Below are 15,861 nucleotides of genomic sequence, written 5' to 3'. Positions count from 1 at the left end.
ACAATGGTGTAGCCTAACCGGGAGAGAGAGAACTGTATGGGGGGCTCAATCTATGGATCTTGCACTACATACCAAGGCTAATGGATGTGGGTAGTACAACGATTTTGTACGCCATGTCGGAGTAATCTGTCAATTAACATGATTGACATATATATTTTCAAGGAGAAAAGGACTGAGAAAAAAATGATAGGGAAAAAACGTGAAACAAATAAGTTCCCAAATTCAGCAGTGGTCAGTCCCTCCTTCCCTCCCTCTCATTCGCAGAGTCGGTATTCAAGTATTTGCCAAAGGTTTGACGTCATGTACATAGGTGTCCACAAATGGATTGTGAACCATCTTGAGCTGCACATCCAGTTAGTTCTCTGCCTTCTCGAACTAGCGTCGTTCGACGAAAACCGTAATTGTTATTTTCTGCGTGGATATCAATTTCTCGGTCTGAACTACAGGTTGGGTCAAGCATTGACGTTTGGTGTTTGTTTAACATATTTTCAAACGTGGGTCTTCTTTTGGAATAACAGCAATTGTACGCTATACTATCGTCCTCCAGACCAATGGAGAAAATGGCCAGACCTGTTCCTTTAAACTCATCTTTCCAAACTCCAACTAATGGCGTACTGAAATCCCTGTTGGAGAATCCAATGAAGCTGCCATTTCATCATGAAGGTAAACAAAACGCAGACATCAAATAATTTGTTACGTGGTAGTTTACATTCATTTTTGAGACGATTGTTTTGTCGTTCTTGCTTTCAAGCATGATCTGTCAGTGTTGCAGCGCGTGAGCAAGCAAGTAACAATACAGAAAAAAAACAACGTCTCGGATGGCTACAATATTTCAGTAGCCCGGTGTTTCTTACCTTTGTTTACTAAGAATTGGCGTTGATTCAAGTGTAAATTAAAGGGACAATCACTGTTGCTACATCCATTTTTGGACTTATAAATTCATTGATTCTTGAAGAGTAGAACTTATAAATAAAATGCCTCATGAGCTTAGTTAAACTGTCATACCCCATCAGAACCCCAAATATAAGATTGTTTTACTCCAATGTTTGTAAACAAACACTATATAGCCCTAATACAATCCTTGTATCCATAACTCAAACTCTTAATGTCTATGCATTTCGGTGGTTACATTTCTCTAGCCCCATCCCTCAGCTTTTTACCGAACCAGTGTCGGGGATCCGCTTTGTTATTGTTTATACTGCTGATTTCCGCATTAAGTGTAATGTATTAGTACTACTACATCTAGCCAGATCGGGAAGGAGTACAGTATGATCCATGATGGTTGCAATTTGTCATTAAATGTCAAAATACATTCCTAGCATGACAGCTCCAGCCTGATAAGGATACAGTGTAACAACTATCCCTTTAATTGATGTGATTTACGACAGAAAACGTCCCACTGTAAGTTTTGGCATACAGTACTTATTATTATTTGGAGTGCTATTTTTTTCGTACACCGTTTAAGCTATAAACGTCATTCAAACGTTTAAAAAGTGCAGAGTGGTCAGGACCAGTGTGCTTGAATACAACTTTTGGATGCACTTTATAAACTATAAAGCTTTTTGCCCTTCGTTTTGTCCTCCATCCACTCTAAAGGGATTTCAGCATTCTAAAGGTCCTATTGTGACATCATTACATCCAACATTCTATGCACAATAACTTGTGACAACAATCAGCTACATAGACACTTTGCCAACAAGTTAGACAAAAAGTTAGGGTGTATGGAATCTTCCTCTACTTCTGCTATTGAAATCTGAAATTGTAACAAAAATATATTGTTGCGATAAAACGGTACAGCTGTTTTAGTAAGCGCATCAACTGCATTTTCTGAAAAAAATTGTTTTTGCCGAACTCCCCAGCACTTTACTTCTCTGCTATTCAAATGCGTGTTTCACGATACACCGAAACTTCAGTACTTTTTCTATAGTAGAACCTGAAAAACGGTTGGGTACCAGCATTTTTGTTATATTTGGTACTTCTGTCATGTCTCATGTCGTCTACGGATTGAGGTAGGACCAAGTCTGTCTATCAGCGTAGCCAATGTCCCCTTATAGCGCGAGAGCACCGTACCTGCTCCATTTACTCATTGCTTTCCCAAGCCTGTCAGGAGGAACCACTGGCAGTCAGAGCTGCATCATCACTTATGCGGCACATAAGTTAACACACTTGAATAATGAAAAACAGCATGTAGAAATGTTGAAACTGTTAATAAATGTTTTCAAAAGTGTTTGCATGTGTGAATGACGTCATGGGTCTTAAAGAGAACGTGCATACTTTAAAATAAGTCCCAAAATGGAAGGAAAACAGATTGGTTTTCATCTGTATTCCAATGAAATCAGCCAAGACAAGGTCAATAACTAAATGCATGGACACACTCCTATTGAATATGCATTCACTTGTATTGTAAATAGACCTAGGCTACATCTTGATTTACCCAGTTTATCAATAGACTAGAGATTTACCATTCAAATAAACAATGACCATAATGTTATGAAGTTTGATTGGTAAAAAACAAAAAGAAGACATTTATTTAATAATTAATTAATTAATGCATACATTAAAACATTTTACAAATGTAATGATAATGGACTCAAAAGATCCATCTGGATCAATTACCATTCTGTGACTTTGGCTAATACCCTTTATTTTTTTTCAATTGGTATCATTGTTGGTATTGTGATACTAAACCTGGTATCGAAGTCAAAACTCTGGTGTCGTGACAACACATTCAAATCTGTAATCAGAACAGAATTACCTTCTTCTGATCAAAAGTGACAGCTGTTTTAGTAATGGTTATCCACTGCATTCGTTGAGCTAACTTCCCACTGTTGAATTAACTGTCATATAACTTTCAGAAATGTAACATTTTATAGCACTTGGTGAGCACATTTCTACCATGAGACAATGAGTAAACATTTAGACTTTTGACACATCAGCTATTTGGACCACTTTCCCAACAATTTAGGCAAAAATCTTAACACTACTACAAAAATACATTTAATGGGCAAAAGCAAGTCCAACAGTAGTACATTGTGGGAAGTTTGTTATCTACTGTAAATACACTATAGTTAGTATTCCAAAGACTAGCCAGTCTAGAAACCATTTAGTACTTATTTGTCAACAACTTGATAGGGAATATATAGATAAAGATTTGAAAAACTCTTTAAAACTTCTGGAAATAGGTTGAAGAGAAATTAAAATATATTTCCTGAGACTGGAGGTTGTCCCCTAGAGGTTTTTTGTATGCTATTGGAGTTGATGGGGTGTTTACTGTAGTTTGGATATTTATCTATTTGCATCAAGTATATAAACATTCAAATACAGCTCAAGTAGACATTTTATTTATAAAAAATAAAAAAACTTTGCCTTTTATTGGCTTAGCCGTTTTGACATTGTAAAGGCATTGTTTGGCTGTTTTGGTCTAACAGTGATATGACTCTCTCCAAATATTTGCAGGTTTTGGAAAAGAGAAGAATGCGAAAGAGAAAAAGTTGGATGAGGAAGGCGGTGCCAATACTCCACAGTCGGCCTTCCTAGGGCCAACCTTGTGGGACAAGACCTTGCCATATGATGGGGACAACTTTCAGCTAGAGTACATGGACCTGGAAGAGTTTCTGTCAGAGAATGGCATCCCCGCAAACCCAGCTCAGAATAACCTAAACCAGCCACAGCAGTCCCGGCAGCCCACTATCCAGCAGGTTTCCCCAGCACCCCCCATACCCTCTGTGGTCGACCTCAGCAGCCACGCCACTACCTCCGTTCATACAGCCATGGTCTCCCAGAACTGTCTCCAGAGCCCCCCAGCCAGAGCAGGTAAAAGACCATATCACTCACAACACACAGCACAGGAACACTCTCAAACGAGTGCTAACATCTGCAAGGTCAACCAAACGCACACGCGCACACACACAACCCTCCTACAGCTCTCAAATTAGGGCAAATCTCTATGGTCAAAGCCTAGTTGTTGCGCTTTGTAATAATATGCCCCGGGCGCTGTTTATCCACCTGGTATACTCAGCACGCATATCATGACCAGGTTGTCTTCTCAACACTGAACATTCTCCTTTACTGTATACCCCATTCCACTCTGACCAAAAGCACAGATAGAGGTTTCTCAGTATTTAGGCTACTTCAGGGTCTTTGTGTATGCTAGGACATTTCTTCTACAATTCTGGCCCTGGACTTTGTAGCTTGAGTGGCATTGTGCCAAGTACTAGAAAGTTAAACTGGAGGGACAGTAGTTGTACAACTTGGGTGGGTTGTAGTTTTGATCCCTCAACTGTGTAGTTTTTGTCAACAAACATTCACAGTTTTACTACATACCTGATGAAATTCCAATATTGATTTAGATTAGGCTCATTTTGTTGCTTGGCACGCGATGCTCCATTTTGCTTTGTTTGCTTTGTTTACCTAAGGTGAATCCTGACGTATCTGTTGCTGCCTACTGAAGTGACAACCAGAAACAAGTAAAACGTTCCTCCTTAATGAAACACGCATTCCTGGTACCCAGTTATTTAGAGGTGTGGGGATAAACATACCTTTATTTACAGGCATCACCAAGGCAAACATCTTCCCTCAGGCTAGTTGTCATGGTTTCAGCCTCTTGAAAGTGGGGGAGTGAATAAAGAGGGTCAGTGTAATTGGTGTGTTTGTTGGAGCAGGCAGATGTGATCTGGTTTGTGCTAGCCAATTCTTTGTTTCTAAAAAATGGACATCCTGTCTGAATCTTCTAGTCGAGGGGAAAACAGTGATTCTATTGCCTGTAATTGTTTTATTTTGAAACGAGTTAATTAATGATGAGGATGGTAGTTGTCTTTATGACCCTATTTTATTGAACACCTTATTTACATATACTTGATTATCACATCAGTTATAAGTATGTAATATGTTTAATGGGAATATTTCTGTGTGCCCATTGGTTTGTGTTATATAGTAACTTTGGTACGTATTTTGGTTGGTGTGTGTGTGTGATATCTTCTCATTACCATTGTTGGTAGAGCACAGTGTGCCAAAAACAATCCTTATAATCACTTCCACACTGTATGGAAACCTGCCTTTTTATAATGTTCCAGTGTATAACAGAAGCTCATGTTTACAATGTCTCTGCTCGGTGGGACCTATATTATTTGTCCCATACTTCTTGAGGTTTTATGGATATGAGTTGACACCATTATCAGTAAACATCCTCAGATTAAATAGAAGTTGAACTCTCACACAAAACACATTCTGCTGCATTTTTATTCCAATAGACCTATGTATGTCCAAAGGTTTTTCATCTTAGTCATTAATGATCTACCATGTCCCGACGTGAACAGTGATGGTGATCTAGTGAAACTGGCCTGTGTAGTGGACTTGAATTCATATGACATACCACTTAAATGGTAGTGCTGGGAATTACTAGGGCTCCTCACGATACGATATTATCGCGATACTTAGGTGCCAATACGATATTTATTGCGATTCTATATGTATTCTGATTTGATACAGCGATTTCTGTGATTTGATGTTCATGACATATTGCTCACTATGTCTGCTGCAGGGGGACACGAGAGACCAATGATAAACATTCGTTTTGATCGGTCATGGAAATAAATGTGCTGAAAACATGTTGGCTCACCATTTAATAGAAGATTGAGGCCAAATACCAACGTTTTGGCACAGGTACAGCCGACTAGCGCCAGCTAACGTTAACTACCTTGCAGAAAATATACAAAAGGTTTGTTGTTGAGAATTGATACTTGGAGTCATAAAATGTATATATTGTCATAAATAGTATTAATATTACGATACTCTACTGTATCAATCCCCCCCCCCACTATTACTCTGATCCACCTAGCATGCTTTTACTGTGATTTGCAATCACATTTGAAGGAATTACAAATGCCCTAAATTCCCATCCATTCCAAAAATAACCTCACAATTGCCATGGACAAAAAACAAAACATTCACAACTTCTTCTGATGTATGACATTCTGTTTGACATATTTTAAGATGATTTAGCTTGTCCCTTGAAAGTAGTCGCAGACAGAAGTGTAATAGTTTGTTTCTAATGATGACATTCGTACTCATGCCAAACACAGCCATATGTATGTCCTTCGTCAGTGTATGTACAGTGACCACAATGTTCCTCTCAGTATTTATTTCCCCACTGGCATGAGCATCTCCTCCTTCCTTTTAATTGTCCCTCACCAGACAGATCCCAGTCAGAGCCATAGCCGAGGCACAGGCTGAACCCTGATGAGATCACATGGTCAAGGCTATACTGCTATCACATACACCTCCAGCCTAGCCCGCCCCACCAACCTCCCAATTCAATATTGCATGCAAGCACAATGCAGCCTGAGATAGCTTTGTTATCACAGCAGATATCCAGTGGAGTTAGCGATGGGCGGGTCCCACTGTTAGTTCAATATGGGGCCCACAGTGTATTATTGGCAGGGGCCAAAAGGGAAGTGGAACGTAGACTAGGTCAAAGGTCAGGTCTAAACTTGTGTGCCATGGAAGTGACTGTCTAAGGTGTGTGGTACCTATGGAAATCCTCTCCCTATAGTAAACAGATAAAGGGGAGGCGTGGTTAGTTCTGTTGACTCCATGTTGTTTAGCAACACATTCATATACAGTAAACACTTAACACAATAATATGAATCCCCTACTAGCTCACACTTCATTTTGAAGATTGGTTGGAAAGGGCACAGACTCGATGTTGTCATTCCTTAGGGGTCAAGCTTAACATGTTAATGAAAATCAAACCAGTTTTAAGAGGGTTTGAGTTTCTCTCCTGTCAGAAGAAGAACATGCAGGTAAGAGTCAGGTCAGAGCCATCTTAGCCCTCCATCCCATCTGCACTGGTTCTACTACCCACCCATACAATGCAAATCTGAGCATTTACCTACAGGAGAAGGAACAAGACGCAGAGCTCTTACCTTCTATCTATGTTTGGTGGACGTTTGACACGTTGTCAGACGGGTGTGTGTTGTCTCTTCCTATTGGAGGTTCATAGAGGAGAGGTCACAGCCAAATACTATAGGGCACTATCAGCCAAGCTTTTCACCAGGCCACTCTTAGCCAGTAAAGCATGTCACTGTATTTTTACTCCAGTAATCTGGTCAGAATTAATGGTTAAAGTGATGAGATGTTTGGGCCACAGTGCTTGTTATTTATACAGGTGATATACTTTTGACAGATTGTTTTGGACAGTGTCTGATTTAGCCCTTGTAAGTAGCTTGGCACTAAGCTGACAGTGTTAAGTCAGTGGCCTGTCATTGTTGGGGACTAACATGCAGCCAACGTGTTTGTTGACAATTCACTAAAATGAGGCATTGATTTTGGACCCCCGCTGAAGTACCACTTTGTATGGCCAGCCATTTTAGCTTAATGTGTCGGTGACTACTGATGCAGTGATTCACTGGTAACGCTAGAGTGTAGTTGTCACGCTTGCGTGTATACATTTTAGTAATTTAGCAGACGCTCATATCCAGAGCGACTTTATAGTAGTGAGTGCATACATATTCATCCATATTTTTTTTTCTCTAAATTCATACATATTTGTTTTCTCTTCTGAAAGGGTTGGAGTAGCTGTCTTACTTCCTTCTGCATAACGCACAAGCAGGTCAGACCTGTATGTTGGCCTCGGCTTAAATCTCAACCAGGACTGGCTGGAGCTAGAAATGCTGCTGTGACCAAAGGTCAGAAGGCTTAAGGCTGTAGCCAGCTTAAAGCACAGAGAAGCTGGGGCGTGACGTAGGAAGTGACCTAAAATGTCGGCCTTTGAATTCTGTTTGAGTGAAGTGTTTTCACCGTCAGCAGGAAGAATTTGTTCTTTCAATCCTCATTAAGTTTTCAAACCAACTACAAAAGACTACAGTCCTTCGATTGTGAATCGTTGTAATTGTCAAGCTGTTTAAGTGGATGAATCTCAAGTAAATACACTGACATTGGGCTCTATTAGCTTACTGTCATAAGATGCTCACTGCCAGCCACCAATCAAATTACAGCTGATTTGATGAAGTCATCCAATTAAGTTCTTCAGTTCTGCTTGCTAATCCACTGAATTATGAAGGGTAGAATGTGAAACTGTGTCAACTGCTGACCTGCTGCTCTGTGCAATAGAAATCTATTAGGTGTTACGTAACATCCACAGAGAGATTGCAGAGGCACATGTTGAGGCTGGCTGAGGAGGAGGTTGCCTTCAGTCAATTTACAGACAAAATGTTGTCTGCCTGAGCTCAGCTGACTAGAGGCACTGATAACAGGGCCCCAGAAAAGCTTAAATAACATATCTTCTGTGTTTGTGAGAGTGTCTGTGTGTCGGTAAATCTGTGTTTGTGTTCTCTGTGCTCCACCTGTTGGTTAAAAGGTGCAACCACAGTTGTTTTGCTTCCCTGTGGGCAAGGCCAGTTGTAGAATTATTTAGCTGAAATAGTAATTGACTTGATGAGCATGTATAGAATAAGATGGACATAAGAATATAGTCCGTCTTCACTTGCAAGGCTGGTATTGATTCTAGAGCAGGGGTTGTCAAACAAATCTTTCCCCGGGGGCAGCATACGGTCGTCAACGAGGTCCCGGGGGCAGCATACGGTCATCAATGAGGTCCCGGGGGCAGCATACGGTCGTCAACGAGGTCCCGGGGGCCACACAATTTTTTTTTACATTTCCTTGCTGTCAAAATTTGCAATAAATAGTCTTGTACTTTTCTGAATTTCAGATGCTGTCTAGCTTTCATTTAGGTGATTATTAGCGAGCTGGACACAGTCAAGAAACTATATGAATGTAGGTCCATTAAAATGTCTAAAACCAAATTGAAAATGTGTAGAAATTATAAAGTGTATGTATGTATACAGTACCAGTCAAGTTTGGACACACCTACTCCTTCCAGGGTTTGTCTTTATTTTTACTATTTTCTACATTGTAGAACAATAGTGAAGACATCAACTATGAAATAACAAATGGAATCATGTAGTAACCAAAAAAACATGTTAAACAAATCTAAATATATTTGAGATTCTTCGAAGTAGAAGAATTCACTCTGCGGTCCAACTCATCCCAAACCATCTCAATTTGGGTTGAGTTCAGGTGATTTGTGGAGGCCAGGTCATCTGACGCAGCACTCCATCACTCTCCGTCTTGGTCAAATAGCCCTTACACAGCAAGGAGGTGTCATTGTCCTGTTGAAAAACAAACGAGAGATTTTTAAACTCAAACCACCCGTAGGCCGCGTTGAACCGGGCTGTATGTTTAACACCCCTGTTCTAGAGGATCAGCATTGTTTTGTTTTTTATTTATCTGTTATTTTACCAGGTAAGTTGACTGAGAACACGTTCTCATTTGCAGCAACGACCTGGGGAATAGTTACAGGGGAGAGGAGGGGGATTAATGAGCCAATTGTAAACTGGGGATTATTAGGTGACCGTGATGGTTTGAGGGCCAGATTGGGAATTTAGCCAGGACACCGGGGTTAACACCCCTACTCTTACGATAAGTGCCATGGGATCTTTGATGACCTCAGAGAGTCAGGACACCCGTTTAACGTCCCATCCGAAAGACGGCACCCTACACAGGGCAGTGTCCCCAATCACTGCCCTGGGGAATTGGGATATTTTTTAGACCAGAGGAAAGAGTGCCTCCTACTGGCCCTCCAACACCACTTCCAGCAGCATCTGGTCTCCCATCCAGGAACTGACCAGGACCAACCCTGCTTAGCTTCAGCAGCAAGCCAGCAGTGGTATGCTTGTAAAGCACAACCATGTTAAAGAAGAGAATGGCAGAATACTATGATATAAATAGGCACACGTGTGTTAGTTTCCCCCAAGTGCCCTCCTAGGGACTTTTTAAAGGGGGCTTTCTAGAGAACTCAAAAGTACCCCTGGTATGGGGTAGTAGTATGGGGTACTAGTATGTATGGTATGGGGTAGTAGTATACTAATGACTGCCACATTTGTCATATCTTTTTATATTACATTTAATGGCAGATTCTAGAACCTTCATTTTAAGGAAACTAGTTGAGGTCTAATAAGGCCTAACCATTACTTTCTCAAGGATCATTGCGCCTCAAAGCCTGCTCTTTCAGAGAGTACAGTCTCTTCTAAACAGTGCCCAGATGTAATTCAGCAGACCCTCTAGCCTGTTTTCCTTTGCCTTTTCTCCTGCAGTGCTGCCATCAGCTGCCAGGAACACCCCCAGCCCCATCGATCCAGAGTCTATTCAAGTTCCAGTGGGCTACGAGCCCGACCCTGCAGACCTGGCTCTGTCCAGCGTACCCGGACAGGAGATGTTTGACCCCCGAAAACGCAAGTTCGCCCCAGAGGAGCTCAAACCACAGCCCATGATCAAAAAGGCACGCAAGATCTTCATCCCTGAAGATCTCAAGGTAACCTACCTGGAGCCTACTTATGTGGAAGGTTGAAAGAGTTCGCCACTTGTTTGGCCAAAAACGTTAAGCACCATGTTTTCTTATGTTATGTAATCAGCAAGTGGACTTATTCCACCTAAATAACCAGAAGTATTTTAAACCACAATATAAGGAGGAGTGTTGGCGCAAACCCAAACCGGCAGCTTTTTCAGTATTGATAGGGAGGAGGCGAACTTGACCAGGATTTAGATTGACAGGTTTAGCCGTGGTCATTCACCCTTTACCCAAGTCATACAATGTTGGAAGAGGTGTATCACATGTACTATTTTGTTTATTGAGGTAAGATGGCTTCCTGCAGGGTGCAAAGGAGGTTGAATGTGTCAGGCAGTTTTAAACAACATTATGGAAATGTAATAAGTGAAAATGAGATGCGTGATGACATAAATAATAGGTCACATTTGGAATACTGTTTATTACTCAGATGAATCACTTATATTTTTACAATACCACTTTCCAGGATGACAAGTACTGGGCCAGACGCAGAAAGAACAACGTAGCAGCCAAAAGATCACGAGATGCCAGGCGACTGAAGGAGAACCAAATTGCCATCCGGGCTGGTTTCCTAGAGAAGGAGAACGGTGCACTTCGCTCAGAGGTGGCCGACTTGAGGAAGGAACTGGGTCGCACCAAAAACATTGTGGCCAAATATGAGGCTCGTCATGGGCCCCTGTGAACCTCCCCAAACCTCCCCAACGTCCGCGCCACACCCTTCCCTCTCACCCCCTCACCCAAGAGATTGAAGGACAATGTGCCTCCCTTTTGGTGGCACTGGCCCCCACACACACCAGCCCCTCACCCCTGTACATGATAATCCTATAAGATTCTATCATTTTGAATTCTGTCACTGGCATCTGATTGTTTGTTCCTTTTTGTTTTCTCCCTCATCCTTCATGTACAAACATGTATGTACAGTATGCACACACACTTTCCTCTTTCAAGTACTACAAGGCACTTTGAGTGTTATTGAGCCAACAACCTACTCTCCGGATCCCTACCCTGTCCCCTCCTTCCACTGTTCATTTTGTAAATGATGCCATGAGGTTTGTTTTCCCCCTTTCTCACCTGTTTTATACGTGTGATCAGGACTGAGAGCTGTTGTAATGTATCTCCCTCCCCATCCTTATGTTCTTCCAGTGCTGTTTTCAGAGGGATTCTCCTCCTTCCTAAGACCCTGTTCCTGTCTGTTGTTATGTCCTGTACCTTCCTGTAGCATCCTTTCTCAAACGGTTTGTACCATACATTCGTATTGCAATTCGTTTTGTTATTGTACTTCCGTTAATATTATACATTTTCGTGTCCATTTTTGTTCTATTGTGGCGCTGTACCATCAGTTCATCACATCAGGACTATAAGCTACTCTTGTGATTTTAATATTTTCTTTGTTAGCACTTAACCTCTCTCTCAAACCTCAGTATAACTGTACAGTTGAAAAGAAAAACCAGCGATTCTTTTCTATCACACATTGAGCAATAATCTTTTCCAAAGCTATATTAATTAATGCTACCAAGTTTTTCCTCCCACACCGATTCCCCAATCAGAGCACCTCTTGGTCTCCAGTAGAACCCACAACCCTCTTGCCTCGCGTTGCACGGCACGGTCATTTTCTGTTGGGAGTTGCACCAGCTAGCATGGTGATGGTGGACAGATTTCCCACCCTGTGCTCAGTGGTCTCTTTGCTGCAGCCTGTTCCACAACCACAACTCCGCTAACCCTCTCTGCACCAATCTTCTAACACGTGTCACAATCTGCCCTGGTGCAATGTTCCTCAGTCTAATCTGCCTGATATTTATGTATCTTTTCTGTTAAGGACAGATTAATTTTTTGGAATATTGAATTGTTATTATTATGACTTCTATTTGTGTCGTTGATATTGTTGTTCTTATTATCATCTCAGCATTTTTATTTGAATATTTCAGCATGATTTCTCAGAACACAAACCTCAAGCTAATCGCAAAGTGGTTGAATGATTTCCTTTTTATTTAGCATGATTAACAAGCGTGGTTCTTTTAATAATCAATAGAGATATCTGTATTTTTGTAGATATGTGTTTGCCTTCTGTAAGATGGCTGTATGAATGTAAAAGATGTTGGGGGGAAAAAAGTTGAATGGTGTTGTCCAGTACTGTGGTTATCCCAAACAATTAGTTTACTACAAACCAAAATATTCAGTACAGAGATGATACATTGGTTATAAGAGATGTTTATATAAAGCTATTCTATATGTGTTTTTTTGTACAGTATTTTTCCTATACATTACTGGCTATGTATTTTAAAGGCACAGAATCCAGAATATTATTATTATTATTATTATTATATTAAAGAATACAAACACATTACTCAAAGAACCAATATAGTAGTGTTTTGATATCTTAACCATAATAATGTGGTAGTTTTACAGAGATTCCTCCAAATCCAGCAGCAGTAACGGATACTGTTGGGCATTATTGGAAAGACACTCCTGTATCCTGGTTATATACTATAGATTTAGCCGTCAGTAACCTTTAGTTCCTTGTGTCATGGAATCGTAGTGCTTTAAGCTCGAGTCTCCCCAACGTTAACATGAAATAAAGTTGTGAGTATGGAGGACGGAATGTATGGAATGATCTTTAATCGGTTTCTGTAGAGACCCACTATTGCAAAAGAGATGCCAATACTTGCTTGCTATTGATTGTCCCCGATGTCACCACTAGGTGTCTCAATTAGACTCCTGTTATGGGTCCCTTCACTCAGAGATGACCAAAATATGTCACCGGAGTCCTTTGATGGTAAAACTGAAAAGGTTTACCTTTAGTCATATTCTGATATAAACTAATATGACTAATATTTGGAGACATCTATGCTCACTAGTTAGAACGATGTTACAATGAAGGGGAGGGCCATTTCAGGTTACTGTAGCTGCTGTTTGTCTGCTTGTTCGACCTTTGCAGTCTAGTAAGCCCACTGCCTGAGTGATATTACTCTCAATGACACTGCATAGCTTACTGAAATCTCTCTAATTCTGCTATAATACTTTCACAGTTGACCAAATACAGTGTAGTGTTCCTTACCTGTTGCAGATCATGGTCCAGCCAAGGTGAGAGTAGATATGTTTTGGCTGTAGAGAAACGGCTGGAGGTGATTTTCCTTATTCACATTTCTATAGCCCATCCGTACAGATATGGGTTTTGTTAGCTGTGTGTCCATGTACTTTAACATGCTATTCTGTACCATATGAAAGAATAGGATAAAGCCATTAACAGTCCACACATTGCCCACATACCTCCCTGTAGAGTGACTTCACTACCTCACCCATGAATGGAAAAAAGTAACCATAATTCTGAGTCTATTCCAGTGCCTTGAATACACTGACTGTTCCTCAGTCTCTCAGCGACGTATTGTCATTATCACCACTTGAATAGGTTCAGATCTAATGCAGCAAATATTCTATATATTTACAATTTTCTTTTTACTTATTTAAAACACAATTAACTAATTACCATTGTATTAATGGCAACACCAATGGACTGTTTCACAGAGGGTACATAGATACACAATGAAAGGAGTATTCTGTCTTGTTTGTCATGGAATGAATGCATAACATATATTCAGGCCTTGGCCTCCCGATCTGTAATTCATAGTGTCTAATAAAGTATTTTCTGTTTCTTTTGACGAGTGTCACACTTATTTCTGCTAGTGTCAAACATTTTCAAACTGTTTACTGTATACACTGAGTCTATATAGTACTTAAGCAATAAGGTCGTCGGAGGTGTTGTGTCGTGCCTAAGAACAGACCTTAGCTGTAGTATATTGGCCATATACAGTACCTTGTATTTGGCCCCCTTGAACTTTGCGACCTTTTGCCACATTTCAGGCTTCAAACATAAAGATATAAAACTGAATCAACAACAAGTGGGACACAATCATGAAGTGGAACGACATTTATTGGATATTTCAAACTTTTTTAACAAATCAAAAACTGAAAAATTGGGCGTGCAAAATTATTCAGCCCCTTTACTTTCAGTGCAGCAAACTCTCTCCAGAAGTTCAGTGAGAATCTCTGAATGATCCAATGTTGACCTAAATGACTAATGATGATAAATACAATCCACCTGTGTGTAATCAAGTCTCTGTATAAATGCACCTGCACTGTGATAGTCTCAGAGGTCCGTTAAAAGCGCAGAGAGCATCATGAAGAACAAGGAACACACCAGGCAGGTCCGAGATACTGTTGTGAAGAAGTTTAAAGCCGGATTTGGATACAAAAAGATTTCCCAAGCTTTAAACATCCCAAGGAGCACTGTGCAAACGATAATATTGAAATGGAAGGAGTATCAGACCACTGCAAATCTACCAAGACCTGGCCGTCCCTCTAAACTTTCAGCTCATACAAGGAGAAGACTGATCAGAGATGCAGCCAAGAGGCCCATGATCACTCTGGATGAACTGCAGAGATCTACAGCTGAGGTGGGAGACTCTGTCCATAGGACAACAATCAGTCGTATATTGCACAAATCTGGCCTTTATGGAAGAGTGGCAAGAAGAAAGCCATTTCTTAAAGATATCCATAAAAAGTGTAGTTTAAAGTTTGCCACAAGCCACCTGGGAGACACACCAAACATGTGGAAGAAGGTGCTCTGGTCAGATGAAACCAAAATTGAACTTTTTGGCAACAATGCAAAACGTTATGTTTGGCGTAAAAGCAACACAGCTCATCACCCTGAATACACCATCCCCACTGTCAAACATGGTGGTGGCAGCATCATGGTTTGGGCCTGCTTTTCTTCAGCAGGGACAGGGAAGATGGTTAAAATTGATGGTAAGATGGATGGAGCCAAATACAGGACCATTCTGGAAGAAAACCTGATGGGGAGTCTGCAAAAGACCTGAGACTGGGACGGAGATTTGTCTTCCAACAAGACAATGATCCAAAACATAAAGCAAAATCTACAATGGAATGGTTCAAAAATAAACATATCCAGGTGTCAGAATGGCCAAGTCAAAGTCCAGACCTGAATCCAATCGAGAATCTGTGGAAAGAACTGAAAACTGCTGTTCACAAATGCTCTCCATCCAACCTCACTGAGCTCGAGCTGTTTTGCAAGGAGGAATGGGAAAAAAATGCAGTCTCTCGATGTGCAAAACTGATAGAGACATACCCCAAGCGACTTACAGCTGTAATCGCAGCAAAAGGTGGCGCTACAAAGTATTAACTTAAAGGGGCTGAATAATTTTGCACGCCCAATTTTTCAGTTTTTGATTTGTTAAAAAAGTTTGAAATATCCAATAAATGTCGTTCCACTTCATGATTGTGTCCCACTTGTTGTTGATTCTTCACAAAAAAATACAGTTTTATATCTTTATGTTTGAAGCCTGAAATGTGGCAAAAGGTAGCAAAGTTCAAGGGGGCCGAATTCTTTCGCAAGGCACTGTATCTTTATGTTTGAGGCCTGAAATGTGGCAAAAGGTCGCAAA

General features: G+C 40.7%; 1 protein-coding gene across 1 annotated transcript; it reads left to right on the top strand.

Annotated features, from left to right (window-relative positions):
- Positions 1–264: 264 nt before the first annotated feature.
- Positions 265–14,058, top strand: LOC110486596 (hepatic leukemia factor). The gene is made up of 4 exons (XM_021558319.2): positions 265–663; positions 3,457–3,813; positions 10,152–10,369; positions 10,869–14,058. Exons 1-4 carry the CDS (start codon positions 552–554, stop codon positions 11,082–11,084), a joined length of 903 nt encoding a protein of 300 aa, XP_021413994.1. The 5' UTR covers positions 265–551; the 3' UTR covers positions 11,085–14,058.
- Positions 14,059–15,861: the final 1,803 nt, after the last annotated feature.

The sequence above is a fragment of the Oncorhynchus mykiss genome, chromosome 13 (genome assembly GCF_013265735.2).
Source record: "Oncorhynchus mykiss isolate Arlee chromosome 13, USDA_OmykA_1.1, whole genome shotgun sequence".
Classification (NCBI taxonomy): domain Eukaryota; kingdom Metazoa; phylum Chordata; class Actinopteri; order Salmoniformes; family Salmonidae; genus Oncorhynchus; species Oncorhynchus mykiss.
Note: the sequence above shows the minus strand (reverse complement) of the source record. Positions and strands in the feature narration are given on the sequence as shown.

Coding starts and splice junctions, on each gene's coding strand:
- LOC110486596 (XM_021558319.2), top strand. CDS start 552: ATGGAGAAAATGGCCAGACCTGTTCCTTTAAACTCATCTTTCCAAACT. Junction 3,814..10,151: donor GAGCCCCCCAGCCAGAGCAG/GTAAAAGACCAT, acceptor TTTCTCCTGCAG/TGCTGCCATCAGCTGCCAGG. Junction 10,370..10,868: donor TCATCCCTGAAGATCTCAAG/GTAACCTACCTG, acceptor ACCACTTTCCAG/GATGACAAGTACTGGGCCAG.